The 15,081-nt window shown below is 45.0% G+C and overlaps 1 protein-coding gene across 1 annotated transcript in view; it reads right to left on the bottom strand.

Moving 5' to 3' along the window:
- Positions 1 to 13,329, bottom strand: part of SNCA (synuclein alpha) — a 71,198-nt gene extending 57,869 nt beyond the window's left edge. Inside the window, exons 1-3 of the mRNA XM_075421510.1 lie at positions 13,020 to 13,329; positions 11,256 to 11,401; positions 4,830 to 4,871 (exon numbers count right to left, since the gene is read on the bottom strand). Of these exons, the coding sequence (XP_075277625.1) occupies positions 4,830 to 4,871; positions 11,256 to 11,376 (163 nt within the window). The 5' untranslated portion in view covers positions 11,377 to 11,401; positions 13,020 to 13,329. The remainder of the gene's footprint in view (positions 1 to 4,829; positions 4,872 to 11,255; positions 11,402 to 13,019) is intronic.
- Positions 13,330 to 15,081: the final 1,752 nt, after the last annotated feature.

The raw sequence follows: 15,081 nt of genomic DNA, 5'->3' as shown, positions 1-15,081 counted from the left end.
ACTTTGAAACTAATGTTCTAATACTGACTATAGCATTGTGCAAAAATTATTAGCATTGAACCTTTCTTTACCCTACTTATTACAGACAACTGGGTAACATATGGTATCAATGTGAAACCTTTGGAGCAATTCAAAATGAGAACTAGTTGCTCTCAATTTTGAACAATCAAAGTAGATGAAAACAACAGGATTTCTCAGAACTAATGAAATTACTTTTACTGCACTAAATATACTTTTGAACATGTATTTCAGACAACAAGGTTGCCTTAGGGACTTGAAGAATTCATTTACAAAGAAGCCATCAATACATTGGGTGTTCTTTAATTCATACCATTTACTGTAAGATACCCGATGGAGTTAAAACAAACACAACAGGAACACCAATGACTAATAGTGTTAAGAACAAGAATGATCAGATAAAAGAATTAAGCAAAACACTTGACTGTGGTTCATAACATTTGATACTGTGTCTTGACTCAGCTTCAGGGAATGCACATGTGATTGAAGCATCAAGGGCTTTTTGGCCCTGATCTTTTGTAGAAAGCAGTGCTTGTTTTGCTTATCAGGAGATGGACTGCAAATATTTCATCTTTGACACTGTACATTTCTGGACATATATCCTTGGGAAATAAGCAAGATTGATGAACTACACATTTACAGTCAAAGGCCAGTAGACATGTTAATTAGGCAGACAAGGCAGATACACCAGCAAAGCTGCTTCATCTTCAGAAGTTCTAAGAATGGGTGACCTAACAAATAACTTGTTCACTGTATTCCTGTGAATCACAGCCTGGTATCCTCATTTTACAGTGCCTCGATGCCACTAAACCTGGTACGAACAGGTCATACTTCGTTTAAAGCAAGAAATATCCCAGTCTAGCATTTCTGGGTTTGGAAAAGAACTGACTGAGAAGTGTATTTAGGTGTTCAGCACGTTGAGGAATGTCAGCTCCCGGTCCCTTCACCAGCACAGCGTTTTAAACCACAAGCTATGCAATAATAGCAAGACCTTGGAACTCAGACAGTAAGAAAGGACTGACTGCACACCTGTGACCATACACTCCTTTTGACCTGTGATTCTAGTTTGCATTTAACTGTCTCCAACCTCTTGAATAATTTTTATTCCCATAAAATGTGTTATTTCACCTCAGGTTTTACACAACATTTACACTCTGGTGCATCATAAGACCAACAGAACTGGTGGCTCGTAGTCCTACAAAAAGAGACAAGTAGGTCTTTACAAGTGCCCTAAAAAGCAGCTTTGTCACATCAACTTTAATAGCATTGATTTAAATGGATTTCTAAGACAACTTCACTAGCATTTCTCAGTGTCTTCATATTATATCTCACAGCATCACTACAGTGAACCTGAACCTGTTTTCACCTGCCTTCTCTGCTTGCCAGAATTACTCTTCATAGACTGCAGTTTTTAAAAAAAAGTTATTTTTAAAATACGCGCCCAAGCAATTCCTCTGTTCTTACACTATCAAGGCCATACTGTTTCATTTTAGAAACATGCGCTCTTTGGATTTTGCATTAGGACTCCTCACTGCCACATTTCAACCTGCATGTCCTCTATTCCTTCTCTGTTTTCATTCAACAGCTAAACTCCTTTCAAACAGTGTAACAGGCCAGAAGGAAGCAAACTGTGGCACAGAACCCATTATTCCCAAGCTTTGGGTGTTTCACTTTGCGGCACCCATTTCCTAGAGTGGGTGAGAAGCAACCACTGTTTTGGCTGAAATTTGAAGTAACTTTTCTATATTTTCTATTTATAGGTGCAGCACACAGCAGATGTGCTCTCCTTATGTTCGGCTCTATAGTCTGTTTCGTATCTTCCAGAACAAAATTTAACATCTTTTCAAACCTGTCAAAAATTCCATTCATCTACTTAAAATTTCCTGTCTCACTACCCATATTGCAATCAGATGAAGATGCATACTTGCAGCATTTGAGATCCGTTGTTTCTCTCAAGAGGAGGAAAAGAAGTTCCCCACTAAGCTAGCCTACTACAGAGTCCCAGTGCTTTAGCAACTTTCATACATGTGCAAATGCCTTTGACTTTTACTCAACCACAGCCCAACTTGGTGAACACCAGCTCTATTAACTTGCTTGTTAGTGCTGTCAGTTGCTGTTCCAACGTCTGTGGTGTTATTAGATATATGTACCTCAAACCTCATTCTGCTGCAATCCTCTACTGGTTATAGTAATGATCCCTCTGAAAATTTCGCTTAATTGCGGTCTAACAAGCTGAGATTTCAAACCTCGTAACAAGAACATGCAGGTTTAGCCTGAGGCTAAACTCTGAAGGACTATCATAGATTTTCTGTTCAGTTTTGTTACTAAAAATACTTGATTGACTTCTCATCATTTATTTGGGTTGTGATATCAAGTACAGCCAAGTCAAGTTTACCTACAGTTGTTTATCCTTTGCATTGCCTTATGTGAGCACAGGTGAATGATACACTGTCCGTACACAGAACAAAAAGGAAGAAATCCTTTTCTACTCCCTTACTTATTTGATTTCTAATTTATTGGGGCAAAAACACCTTAAATTTCTTGACCATGCATTTTCTTCACACCTCCAGAAGTCCCATATTTTACAGCAGAAAATTACATGTTCTATTCAATGCACTTTGGTCAGCTGAGGTTTTCCTGCACTCTGTAGAGATCAAAGACTTACATTCATTTTTGCCACTTACTACAGATTATTGGTTACTGGTTTCAGTTCATACCTAAAATGATCCCTGCAAATCAATTTAAAATGTAAATTTACTCTTTTTCAGTGTAGAAATGCTAATGTGAACACACATGCCCAGCATTAACTTCAAAGTTTGAAAGCGCTGTTGCTAGAGAGATTAGGTAGTTCTAAAAAACATTTCAAAACCCTCATAAGCGTGACAAATTCAAATCAGTTTATCAAAGCTCTGAAATTTGTTTCTTTCCTGTAAGCCATTTCCCTTCTATCTTCCTACCCAACCAGCTCCAGTGGGACACACTGATGAGTCACAAGCATCTTTTCAGAACGGAGTGGGTGCTGGGGCATGTCCACACCGCAGCGGCAGCATGACTGTGGGTGCAGCAAGCACACCTTCTTTGAAACTGTATGATTGGTTTGTTGTTGGAAACAGACCTCAGGGTGGCATGAAGAACCACTAAGACCACAGGTGATACTCGGGTATTAAGCCACAGATGTACCAGTTTACCGCCCTCTCAATCAGTCCTGCCAGCTTACCAGCTAAGACACATTTTTGTCATCGGGACAGGTGGAACCCATCAGGCCCTAGCATAACTTATGTTTCGAAGACTCTTCCATGATAATAAAAAACAAAGTTCTGGCACAGGTTCCAGTCCTGGAGCCAGGTATTGATATCTTGGGCATGCCTGTTTCTTCCAAGTTCTCTCCCCATTACTAGGAGGATTGAGGAAAACACTACCTGTGCTCCTGAACCTTTTAGCAGTCTTCATGGAGCCCTGAAATCTCTTCTGATCGACCTTGTGCTTCTGGTTGCAACATCATTAGTACCCACAGGAAAGATCAGGAGCAGGCAACAGTCCGAAGGTTGTACAAAGCTCATCTGTCACCTGGTGGCATCCCTGACAGGGACCCCAGAGAGGGAGCAAACTTCCCTGAAAAGAGGGTCTGGTCTGCAAATGGGCACCTCTGTTCTGCTCCGGAGGGAGTCACCGATGACCGTAACTTGCCTTTGTTTCTTTGCAGCGCCGGTCTCACTGCAGGTCTTGCTGTGAGGTGTTGGTTGAAGTGCCTTTGGTGAGGGTGCTTACAGAGGTTCCTCCTTTCCCATCTCATCATGCGCTTTGTCCACGACACCCAGAACCTCGCACCTATTGTGTACAGGTCGCCGAGAGGGTTCCTCTTGCAGCTCCATGCAGTAACTTGCTTCCACCCCTCTCTGTCCCCCATAACGCTGCCTTCCTCCTGCCACAAAACAGATCTTGGACCTCCCTCTGCAGTGGCCACACCGGGCTGGCCTGTGAGCACCAGAGATGGCAAGGCACAGCTCCACGGGTCCATCTCCTCCTTGGACTCTCCGATGCTCCTCAGCCTGCCCACCTCCCCCTGCAGCTTGGCCACCAGGTCGCACCTCCCGCAGACGCGCTCGCTCCTGCCCTCCATCTCAGGGAGCACCCTGAAGCCTGGGCGGCCGCAGGCTGCAACGGGCACTCCGTCCTCGTCCTCAGGCCGGCTTCAGCTCTGCCGGAGCTGACGAGAAGCAGCGGGCAGGCCGGCGGCTGAAGCCGGTGTAGACGGCCCGCGCGGCCGGGTGCAGGCTCCGCCCCTTGACGGCTGGTCCAATCGGCGGGCCCGGCTCAGCCACGCGGGGAGCGCCCCCTGCCGAGCTGCAGCCTCATAGGGTACCGCGTGCGACCCCCGCCGCGGCCTCGCGGCCTTATGGCGGCCAGGTGGTGATTTCCCAGCACAGAATATTTCACCTTTGGCAAGAAACAAACCGCAGAGACCCCCCTGATATACAAATTTCTACAGATGTAAGTCATATCCGTCTGTTTAGGAACCCGGTTTCATCAGTCTCCCGGTTCGTACCAGTGCAGCTTGACTTTGATTCCGAACATTCCTCAAAAACCCCTTCTCACACAGAAAAAATTATATTAATTTGACATATTTGATTGCAAAGCAGCGTATGCATTTTGATAAAATGACTGTTGCTTTCTGCCTCTCAATTCTTCTGTGCTTTTCTGTTTTTAGTAAACCGGAGTGCCCTCAGAAAAACACACAGGATTTTTAACAGGTAAATAGTCGGTTAATCAAATGTGGGGAAGCAGCTGAAATTAAGAGATAATTGTCTTACCTGTTGTGACACCATGAACAACTCCTTCCTTGGTCCTGGAACCTAAACAAAGAACAGTATTAGGTTGACAATACATGTTCTTAAGTGCTGGTAAAGACTAGATGGATGATTAAGAGGGATGAATATATAGATCATATGCAGTTGCATACAGTATTTCCTAAGATTATTAAAATTAATTCAAGAGAAATTCAATCTAAGGAAAAGGGCAAAACCATCAATAAAGAGCAACTGCATGAATGTATATTGACTGTGGAAAGGTGAATAGTACTGGAAACACTTCTGCAGTTTATATCTTGTACGTACTGATTTCCTTGCCATTTTCTTAATAGCTGTGGTAATTAAGCCTCCCACTTTGCAAACTCACACGGATGACTCTGCACAGAAACCACGTTACTGTTAACATCCTAATGAGACTCATGCATGTGTTTGAAGAAGATCAGAGCCAAAGTTTCCAGAAGATCCTTACTATTTAATTTTACACCTCTTCTCCAGATCTCAGTTTGCAGGGGTTAACAACCGTTACAGAACTACAGAAAGACCTAGAGGTTAAAACCATGGAGAGATGGTAGTGTTAGCCAAATTTAGACAAAAATAATCTGAAAATGAAACATTAAACAGTAGATATGATTCAAACCTTAAAATGCTACCAGGGTCAAGCCCAAGGTCTGCTGCATCCAGTCACAGGCACGTGTGACAACAAAGATTCTGCAGACAGAAACCTCAAGCTGGTACTAGATTCAGACGTAATGCGAGGCCTGTGTCAGCAATGTAACTCTGTCACCCTTCACACCAAACCAATTTCCAGAACACCCAGTAAAAATATCATGACTTTTTTACCAGGCTGCACAAAAGAGAACAATCTCTTGTGCCTCCAATGGAAAGAGAAACACATATTGCTGTTGAAAATGTAACTCCATCTCTTTTCCCTACCAGAGCTCTACTTGTCCTTGTCAGGTTTTATAATTTTGCTACATTTCAGGGATTAGTATCCATCTGTGGACTATGATGCTTAACAATGTGCAATTAAGCATTACAGAGACAGAGTTTATGGCTCCTAGTTTATCATTTTACCCTTGTCTGCCAGAGATAGGATGGCCTTTTTTTATTATTACCAATACAGAAATTACCTTATTTGTAATGCAATTTTTTTGTCTGCATGTCATCTAGTATTTGGGATATTATGACTTATACTTCTGACTTTACTCTTCTAACATCTATATAATTTTAGCTTAACACTGTATAAGATCATATATAAACTCATATAAGCAGAAATATATTAGATGAAAGCAACTTTTCCCACAATTCTGTACAATAATACAGTTAAACAATGAAATACATAATAAGTTCATTCATCAATATGTCCTACTTGCTGATAGTGCCAATTTGTGGAAATTCAGCCATGTATTTATGGCACTATCAGATTGATTACAGCATTGAAAAGGCTCTGCTGTCCAGGAACAAGAGCAGAATAATAATCCATGATAAGGAAGAGGGAAAACAATGTTGCATCAGGTAAAATGACCTCTTCCTTTAACTAGCTAATGAAAACGTTAAACAGCTGAGAAATCTCTTCCCCCCCTTTATTCCGATTATCTCTTTTAAAAAAGCTTGTTTTCTCTCAGTGGAAATATTCACCATCGAAAGAATCATCCACTTTATTAAATCCAAGGTGCTAATGTCTAAGGACTTGTTTTAGGACTTTGGCTCTCCATCTTGCGGCACCATGGGACCTGAAGAAGCAAAGCACTTTGAACACATGCTGGAGTCTAAGCAGATGACGGTTCTACCAACTTCTAGAAAGAGACTAAGCACCATTTCAGGCTTACTGTGCGCCTGTTAGAATACTTAACCTTAAGCATATGCTTTTAAATGCTGGACCTGGCCAATATCTCATTCATCTTGTTGAAGTTGTTGTCTGCAAGCCAAGCCTCTGACACATGGAAACCTGTGAACAGCAAGTAGTCAGCTCTCTAGGGCTGGTAAGAGATGGACGGTACAACAGAACTCCCTGAGGACCTCTGCAATGCAAACACCTCCAGAGTGACATATGCAAGTTGATTCTTACTTCACCTACCCTGACGTAACACTGCTCTAACCACAACTAATACAGTAATGCTAGTCTCTTTCTGTTAGTGGAAGACAGGCTTTTCTTCAGCAAAAGCACAGCTCACAGACCCATACAGAACAGAGATATGTATAGCCAAATCCATTAACTGGCAAACAACCAGCTAAGCAGTGGTCCAGACCTTACAGCATATGTTAGAGCTAAATAGTATTTGCCCCACTACTGCACACTTGCATGGAAGTAGCTGTTTCTGCAGTTACAGCTACAACAGGATCTAGCAGTACGTTAGGATCTGCCAGAACAGGCCTAAAAATACAACAGCTGAATTCAGTAGGACAACTTCTGGCTGGTAATGAAGGAAAGCTGGGCATTTACGTTTTTTGGAGAGAAACTAGCTGTCTTTCATTCTGGCATTCCCAAAACATGAATAATCTTGCTCATTGTACCCTGCATGACGGGGGGAACAGAGGAATCAGAGTGGGGATGATATAAAGACCAAGGAACCTGACACTGGCCTAGACTACTTAGGTGATGCAGGAGCAACAGTAGTACATGGTAATGCTACTTTTCCTTGCTATAATACACATCTGTGCAAGAGGACGGAAAAGCCAAAATCAGAATTTTTGCCTTTGTGTAATTACAGAAAAATATAATAGACTTTCTTCCTTTCATTATTTGTTATCATCACTATAATTATTCCAAAAATAAAGTGTACATCAGTAGTTTGGCAATACACTAATTTCTGAGGTTTTTAAGAGACGAACAGACTAATCCAAGCAAGCCCTTCCTGAGAGGCAGGTCACTTAGTAAGAGATGACTAAAGTCAGGGAGACATAAGCCCAAATTAGGGGAAGGAGAAATAGCCGTCTAAGGAAAACACTTGCTCCCAGGTACTGACACCCATTATTCCACCAGGCGGACCCTGAGTCCCTTGACTACTCTGTTGGCTTCTCTACTACCAAAGAAAATAAGAAACCTTATGAAAAGAGAGTGCAGCAGAGGAATTTGGATGGTCTTGCCAAATAGGTCATGACTGCACTGTTCTACTCCAGGGCCCTGTGCCAGCTAAGCACAGGGAGTAGTAAACAACTCATCCGCTAGCCACCTCATTTCTGATAAACTATTCTTTTGTTCTGCTAGGGTATAACACATCAAAAATGATCAGACTGGAAACTTCCATTCCTGAGCACTGAACATGCACTCAAGAGTCAATTGAGCAAAACCATCAGCTGCCTGATAGCACGCACAGAGCTCAGAGGAGCTCCTGAGCAGTACATCATCAAGACAGTGCAAGAGCATCCTTCGTACTCTCGGTTCCCGGTTTCAAAGAGAGAGGGGGTAAGTATTGCCACTCGTTTCCTCACTGCTTCACACCAACAGCTCTTGAAGGATACATGGAGACCCAGTTTTAAATTTATGGCATACACGATGCCACACAAGACTGCTGAAGCTCGGTCCTCCTTTCTAATCAATGATCAGGCCATTCTTTGACATAGGCAAAGGTGCTGATGCTGTGCTTGTATGAGTCAAGACAGCACCACTGATTTCAGCTGGCCAATGCTGAAGTAGATCAGTAGAGGAATTTAGGGGAAAAAAAACACCATAACGCATAAAACCATACTATGGACTGTATTAAACAGCTTATTGATATTACAAAGCAGGACAAAGACAGTGGACTGAAGGAAAAAGAAAGAATAGACTTCAGCATGGAGAGGGGAAAAAAATCTCCAGGTAATCCTTCAATATGCCACTCTCCCTCAGAGTTCTAAGGCTCCCCCTGTGCAAAAGGGAACTTTTCTTGTGCCAAAAAAGAAGAAGATGACAAAAAGAAGAAGAAGAATATGAAAAGAAGAGCAGAAGTTACAATGATGACATTTCATCTCAAGCAGCAGCTTTTGTTAACAGATCTCTTACCAGGTAGAAATATGTTACGGTCTTTCACATAATAGCTAATAGCAAGCTGGACAGAAAGGTCCAGGTGTTTTCCATATTTACTTAAATTCCACTGACTGCAGTGGGAGACCATATTACCAAGGGGATCTGGACTGAAGACTTTGCATCTTATTAATTCTGCAGCAGCAATTGAAAGCTGAATGTTGTGGGGAAGACTGCTGAAAAGGAAAACGATTAACACAGGTCCCTCTCAGCCCTATATGGTTAGGTTCTTTTTTGCAAGATGTCAGGCAGCTTTCACAGCATAACCTATCTGTGAAACTCTTATCTGAAAACCCAGCTATAGAGATAGGGAGACAGAAACCTTCAGGAGCTCTACTGCAGTGTGCCGCTCCTCTGCTCATAAAGAGGTTTCACCACCTTTTGCACTGCAACCGTTACCAGCCTACAGAACCGAGAGATTATCACGCCAGCTTTTGCTAATGCTGCTCAGGAAAAGAGCTGCTCCTGCTGCATGCATGGGAAGTAGATGCAGAAATACCCAGCTCCTCGTTCCCCCCTTATCCTGCTTGATCCTGCTGAAACTTCAGCTGTGGAAACTGTGGCTCCCTACCAGCAGATACGGGCAGGCACACACCCAGGTACGTGAGCTGTCAGAGCTCCTGGAGACAGCTGACGACCAACCAAGGCCTTTTTTGCCTGCCTGGCTGAAATCGTGCATATAGCTCTTTTCCCCTGAAAAGCGGGCATCTGGTGTGGGAAGGATCCTTCACCATGCCTACAGCCATATGCACGGGTCCCCATCACGGCTCAGGGCTCCACTGTCCTCAGTATTTTATTCCTGAAACAAACAGCAAGCCTGCCCTCCGAAGTCCAGCCTCAGCAAAAGCCTCTCTGAAAACAACAGGAAACCTGTTGCCTTTGGGAGCAGAACTAGGTTCAGATACTATTACGGTCTGGAGAACAGGTCAGGCACAAAGATTAATTCAGTACACGAGGCACAAAGAAATCAACGACCCCAGAAGCATGGTCAGGAGCTACAAGAAAACAAAACAAAAAAAAGAAAGCCCTACCTCTGAAAAGTAACTCCGATATCAAGCACAATGTACAGTGAAAGCACATCTATTTTGAAACACTGAAAGTGAGCAGAAGCTCTTTTTAAAATAGACTCATCTTACAATTAGTTTTCAAAATGACTGCCATCTCTGTTGGCAAGAGCACTGAGCTTTGCTACGGCACAGCAGGAGAAAAGCATATTCCAAATGAGTAGTTCAAACTATCCAGAGCAGAAATAATTTGTTACAGACTGGTACTAGCCCGCAAGGGCAGAGGAAATCCTGAAAAGACATCGGAATTGCAGAGACCTCAGTGCTCCCATTTAAAAAGAAATGTCTCTGTTTTTCAAATCTGTTTACCTTCTCTTTGACATCTGTGCACATCTCCCTAGGTACACAAAGCATCCGTTACAGAACTGACCTGCTACAAAACCATCAAAAAAGAAAGGAACTACAGAAGAGGGTATCTTTTCCCCTCCATTCTTTTATAGACCAACTTTGAGGAATAGGAGAAATTGATCCATAATATTTTTTCTAAATAGCCATTCATTCATATGGTCTTGGCAGATTCTTTTCCTGTGAATTTTTCACGGCAGCACTTGCAAGATAGATCTCTAAAGCCCGATGCTTGCTAAGTGAAGATGATGATCGTGCAATCAAAGTACCAATCTGGAATTTGAAAAGAATTTTATCCCTGGCTCTGTTCAAGATTCTTGTGTGGCCTAGATAAGTCAATTAACAACTGCTTTGCTACCTTGGGGTCTACCTGCCCTACCTCATTAACTGTAGTGGCTCTTCCTTGAGAACTCATGGAAAATATCTGCTATGGATATGTAATAGTAAGTACAGAACATGAACTTAATTTCAAAAGATGAGGAGATGACACTTTGCCATACAAAATGTTACTGTCAACATGCCAAGCAGTTAGCATGGCTTATGCTCAGTTCCAGAATTAACCTCTCGAGTTTCTTCTCTTAAAATCCCACTTAAAACCCACATATTCTATGCAATGCTATGAAGCTACCTTCCACTTCAGCTTTTATGTATTTTTTTAAATTTATTTTTACTGTACCAACTACCCCTTCAACCTCAACCTCGCAAGCGAATAGAGTGCCAGCTAGTGACTTGTACAGTAAGGCACCTCCTATGACGCAACCTTGTTCTGCATGGGCTTACAGACACGGCTCCGCAGAGCAGTAATGCATGGCCACCACAAGGCAGTGACGTCAGAACCCACGTTTGGCTTCAAAGAACTGGAGCTCAGGAGGGCACAGCTCTCCGCTTGCTTGTTTCGCAACAGTCTCCTATGAGCGATTACATGTATTTTTTTTGCAGAAGAATAGGTCTGACGAGGACCCGGCTGTGAATGTCACGGTGCCCCGACCAGCAGCGTGACCCCTGCTGCCCACCTACCCACGTAGAGGACACCCTCTTTCGTCTTCCCTGCCGCCTCCGCCACGCCCTGCTTGGTCTTTTCTGCCGCTGCTACGACTCCCTCCTTCGCCTTGGAAAGTCCTTTCATGAACACATCCATGGCTGAAGAATTTCTTCACACAGCTCTAGAGACAAAAAAAGACAGTACTCATTCAGTAAGATTTTTTTCAGCTTTTTATCCCAGAAAGGGAAGAAAATTTTATTCAAACTGAATGGGATCACAATTACTTAAAAATTGTATTATTAATACCCCCCACATTATATAGCTTTCCTCCTCATCTATATTAGCAATACACAAACATCTCCCTGTATGTGAGGTTGCACTCAGTGTTTCAGACAGAACAATTAAACAACCAGAAAGAAAAGGAGTACGATTACATGAATCACCCTTACATTTTCTCGCATGCTGCCATACACAATAAGTTAAACAGCAGTAAGTTAAACAGCACTGCCAGAGCAGTTCCCTCAATCCAAGCAAAGCTTGGGATCCTGTTTCCACAGAGAAGGTTGCTGACAATGCAGTTCTGGTTGGAAGATGGATTCACTGATAGCATGAGTCCTTTCCTTGCCTACCAAGGCACCATTTCCTCCAAAGGACAGTTCTGTTCATGTGCTGATGCAAGACTTCGCCCTGTGATTTGATGATACTCCGTCCCTCATCCAGAGGAAAAAGCCAACTTAAAGAAACACCAGCAACTTAAAAAAACCCAAAACACACCTTCTAAATGACAAACGTTCACTTGTTACTGTTATAAGAAACTACCGTCACAACCCAGGAGGGCTGAAGCAAATAGAAAATGCCGCTTTTCTGGTATTCCAGCATTTTGTGCACAGTCCAGGTCACTCTTCTGGAAATTGAGTTTTCCCAAATGGGTTCTTTGCCTCTACCAGAACCGAGCAAAGATTTTACTAGAAAGCAAAAAGCAAGAATGCAGGATTTTGAAAGCACGGCACTACAGCTAGCAAACGTGTCCTGTGGCAGCTACATAACCCAGCGCTGCACCGAAACTACTGAAACAGTAATTAAAACCGAGGGGTCAGCGTCCCTGCAACGAACCCGCGATCAGCAGCCCTTTCTCTTCCCCCGCCCGCGCCAAGGGACGTGCCGCCTGGTGTTTTCTTTTCCCTGCCGGAGCAGTGGATGTCTCGGAAGGCACCCGGGCTGCCGCAGCTTGCCGCCGACTCGTGACGAGCGTGCGAAGCAAGGCAGCGTTCGCGCTCCAGCCGCACCGCCTGCGGTACCTGGGGCTGGGGGGGGGGGGTCTGCGGACACCCAGAGAAGCGGAGAGGCAGGTCCCACCCGGCCGGCCCCTCTGGCCCCTCCGCCGCGGGTGTCCCCGGGCCGGTCCCCAGCCCCGGCCGGGGGGCAGCGCCGAGACCCGGTGCGGGGGCAAGCGGGGGCGGCGGGCGGGGGGCGCGGCCGCGCATCGCACAACGCGCGGGCACCTGCGGGGCAGGGAGCGGGCAAGGTGGCGTGGCCGTGTGTAGGTACACGCACCCGCGGGGACAGAGGCGCTGGCGCCCGGGCATCGGCGCCTACCGAGGCGGGCAGGGCCGTGCGGGCACCCGCGGGCTCCGGCCGAGACGCCGTCGGCACACGGCGGGCACGGCCACCGGCTTCCCCTCCCTCCCCCCCGCCCACGAGAGGACGGTCAGCAGGAAATATGTACATATACTATATATATAAAAATATATAGATATAGAGAAAATGCTGTATATTGTCCGCCCTGCCCCGCCACTTACCGCTGGGCTCCTCCGCCGCCGGCCACCGATCCGTTCGGAGAAGGCGGGGGGCGAGGTGCGGGGTTGGGGGGGGGGGGGCTCGAGGGGAGCTGCCCGTCCTCAGCGCATCCCCGAGGCCGGGGAGAGCGGCCGGGTCTGCTGGCACCAACCCCGACGGCAGCCCCGCAGGCGGCGAGGGGTGGGGAGAGGATGCGCCGCGGGAGGGAGAGGGGGGAGGCAGGGAAGGAGGGAGGGAAGGAGGAGCGGAGGGAGGCAGGGAAGCTCCCGCCGAGCTCCCCCGCCTTCTCCCGGCCCACCCAATGCTGGGGTTTGCTGCGCCCCCCGCCCGGCCTCCTGCGCCCACCCCCTCGCGTCCTCCGTGGGAGGGAGGCGGGAGGCGTGATAGACCGGGAGCGCTTGTTGCATCCGAGGGAGGGGCAAGAGCGCGCGGGAGGCCGGGAGCCTTGGTCCCCCTGCGACCCCGCACGCCCACCCCTCGCCCGAAAGGCTGGAGCACCACGGCTGAGGAGAAGCGCGAGGAAGCTGTTGATGGTGACTGCGGTGCACCTCGGTTTCACCTCACCTTTTGCTTCACCAAAGCCTTAGAAAACCTCCCCAAGCATCGAACTGGTTTTTCTTCTGCTTGCAAATCCTTGGCCGTAAGTGTCTGGAGTTCAACGTGACTGTTCTCACAAGATGCATGATCCCAGCTCATTTTTAAGTATGGGAGGTGACGCGCTTGTAGCTGCAATTTGAGTCCTAACGCTATTGCACGCACACAAAAACTTTCATCCTGAATCAGAAACACTGTGAGAAGCCCCACCTCACTTTGCTACATATGCCCGACCCCTACACCTCTACCAGCATCATCCACCATACACTCCACGGCCATCTGAATCTGATGCATAGAAGTCACTTTTTTCCCCAGAAACAGAAATCTATCAAACTTCTCTATTTTGGTAGCAGAATTCAGGCATGAAAAGCCAAGATCAGCGGCAGACAAGGCATTAGAACAGATGGACCTTCAGCTTCAGTTCATCACTTCATGTGCTGTGTAAAATCCAGCAAGACCTACAGAAACAGTTTGTTTTTTGTCGCGCTCTGAAAGGAGAAACAGAACACGATATAGATGAGATACAAGGTTGTGAGCTGCCAGGAGCATCTTTCATCCATCATCTCGCGCAGACAGCTGGTGCATCCCTGGTTCTGTTTTCATTCTGAACACGTAGTGCAGAGTCTTCCTCTTGTCAAGGTTTCTTCACAAGCCTCAGTATTTCTATGTTGTTTGGTAAACTTTCTTTTGATTCATTCCCTACTAGTTTAAATCAACCAAACATTCAGCAATATATTTTATTTCTTTGTGTAAGAAGGTGTGGAGTAAGAGTACAAATCATTCCCTCATAATTCTGCCCTCAGTCAAGGCGTTAAAAAAAAAAGGAGTCCAGGGATTAAATTACGTCAGCTGTCTCATCTCATTCATCCCCTTCAGTGCATTCATACTTAGCAGTTCCAGAACTAGATGTGGTATTTGTATTTCCTTCCAATTGAGGGAGAGGAAAATAGGTATCATTTCAGACAGTGCATCAAAGTGAGTCAAAACCATATTCTTTCTGCATGTTGTTAACCGGCCCAGCAATTTACATACCTTAGTACATAAACTGGCTCATTGAAGGCCACTCCCTCAGTCATTCTCTACTACCCAGGCCAGTGAATTTAGGCCCCAAATTAGAATTTAAGTGAATATTTCACTCCTTATCAAAGTATTATCTTCTGGATTTCAAGAAGCCTTTTGTTTCTCTAGCATGCCAGTGACTGAAAGCATGAAATGTTGCTTTTTATTATGCTGATATACATATGGATAGACTTATTTCATTTAATTACGTTAGCAATAAGAGAAAATCTAGTATGATAAATATCCTTATGCATTTATGGCTTTATTTCTTACAACTTCACAAAGGAGAGTTCGGATGCTGGCAACTCAGCTTTTGCAAGTGTTCTTTTTTTGCCTTATCAAGAGGAGGCATTACACTCTACTGTTAAACAAAGTAACAGCTTGTCAGTTAATAAAATCATGCAGCTAGAA

Source organism: Opisthocomus hoazin, chromosome 5 (assembly GCF_030867145.1).
Source record: "Opisthocomus hoazin isolate bOpiHoa1 chromosome 5, bOpiHoa1.hap1, whole genome shotgun sequence".
Classification (NCBI taxonomy): Eukaryota; Metazoa; Chordata; class Aves; order Opisthocomiformes; family Opisthocomidae; genus Opisthocomus; species Opisthocomus hoazin.
The sequence above is the reverse complement of the archived record's forward strand: the minus strand, read 5'-3'. Positions and strand labels throughout refer to the sequence as shown.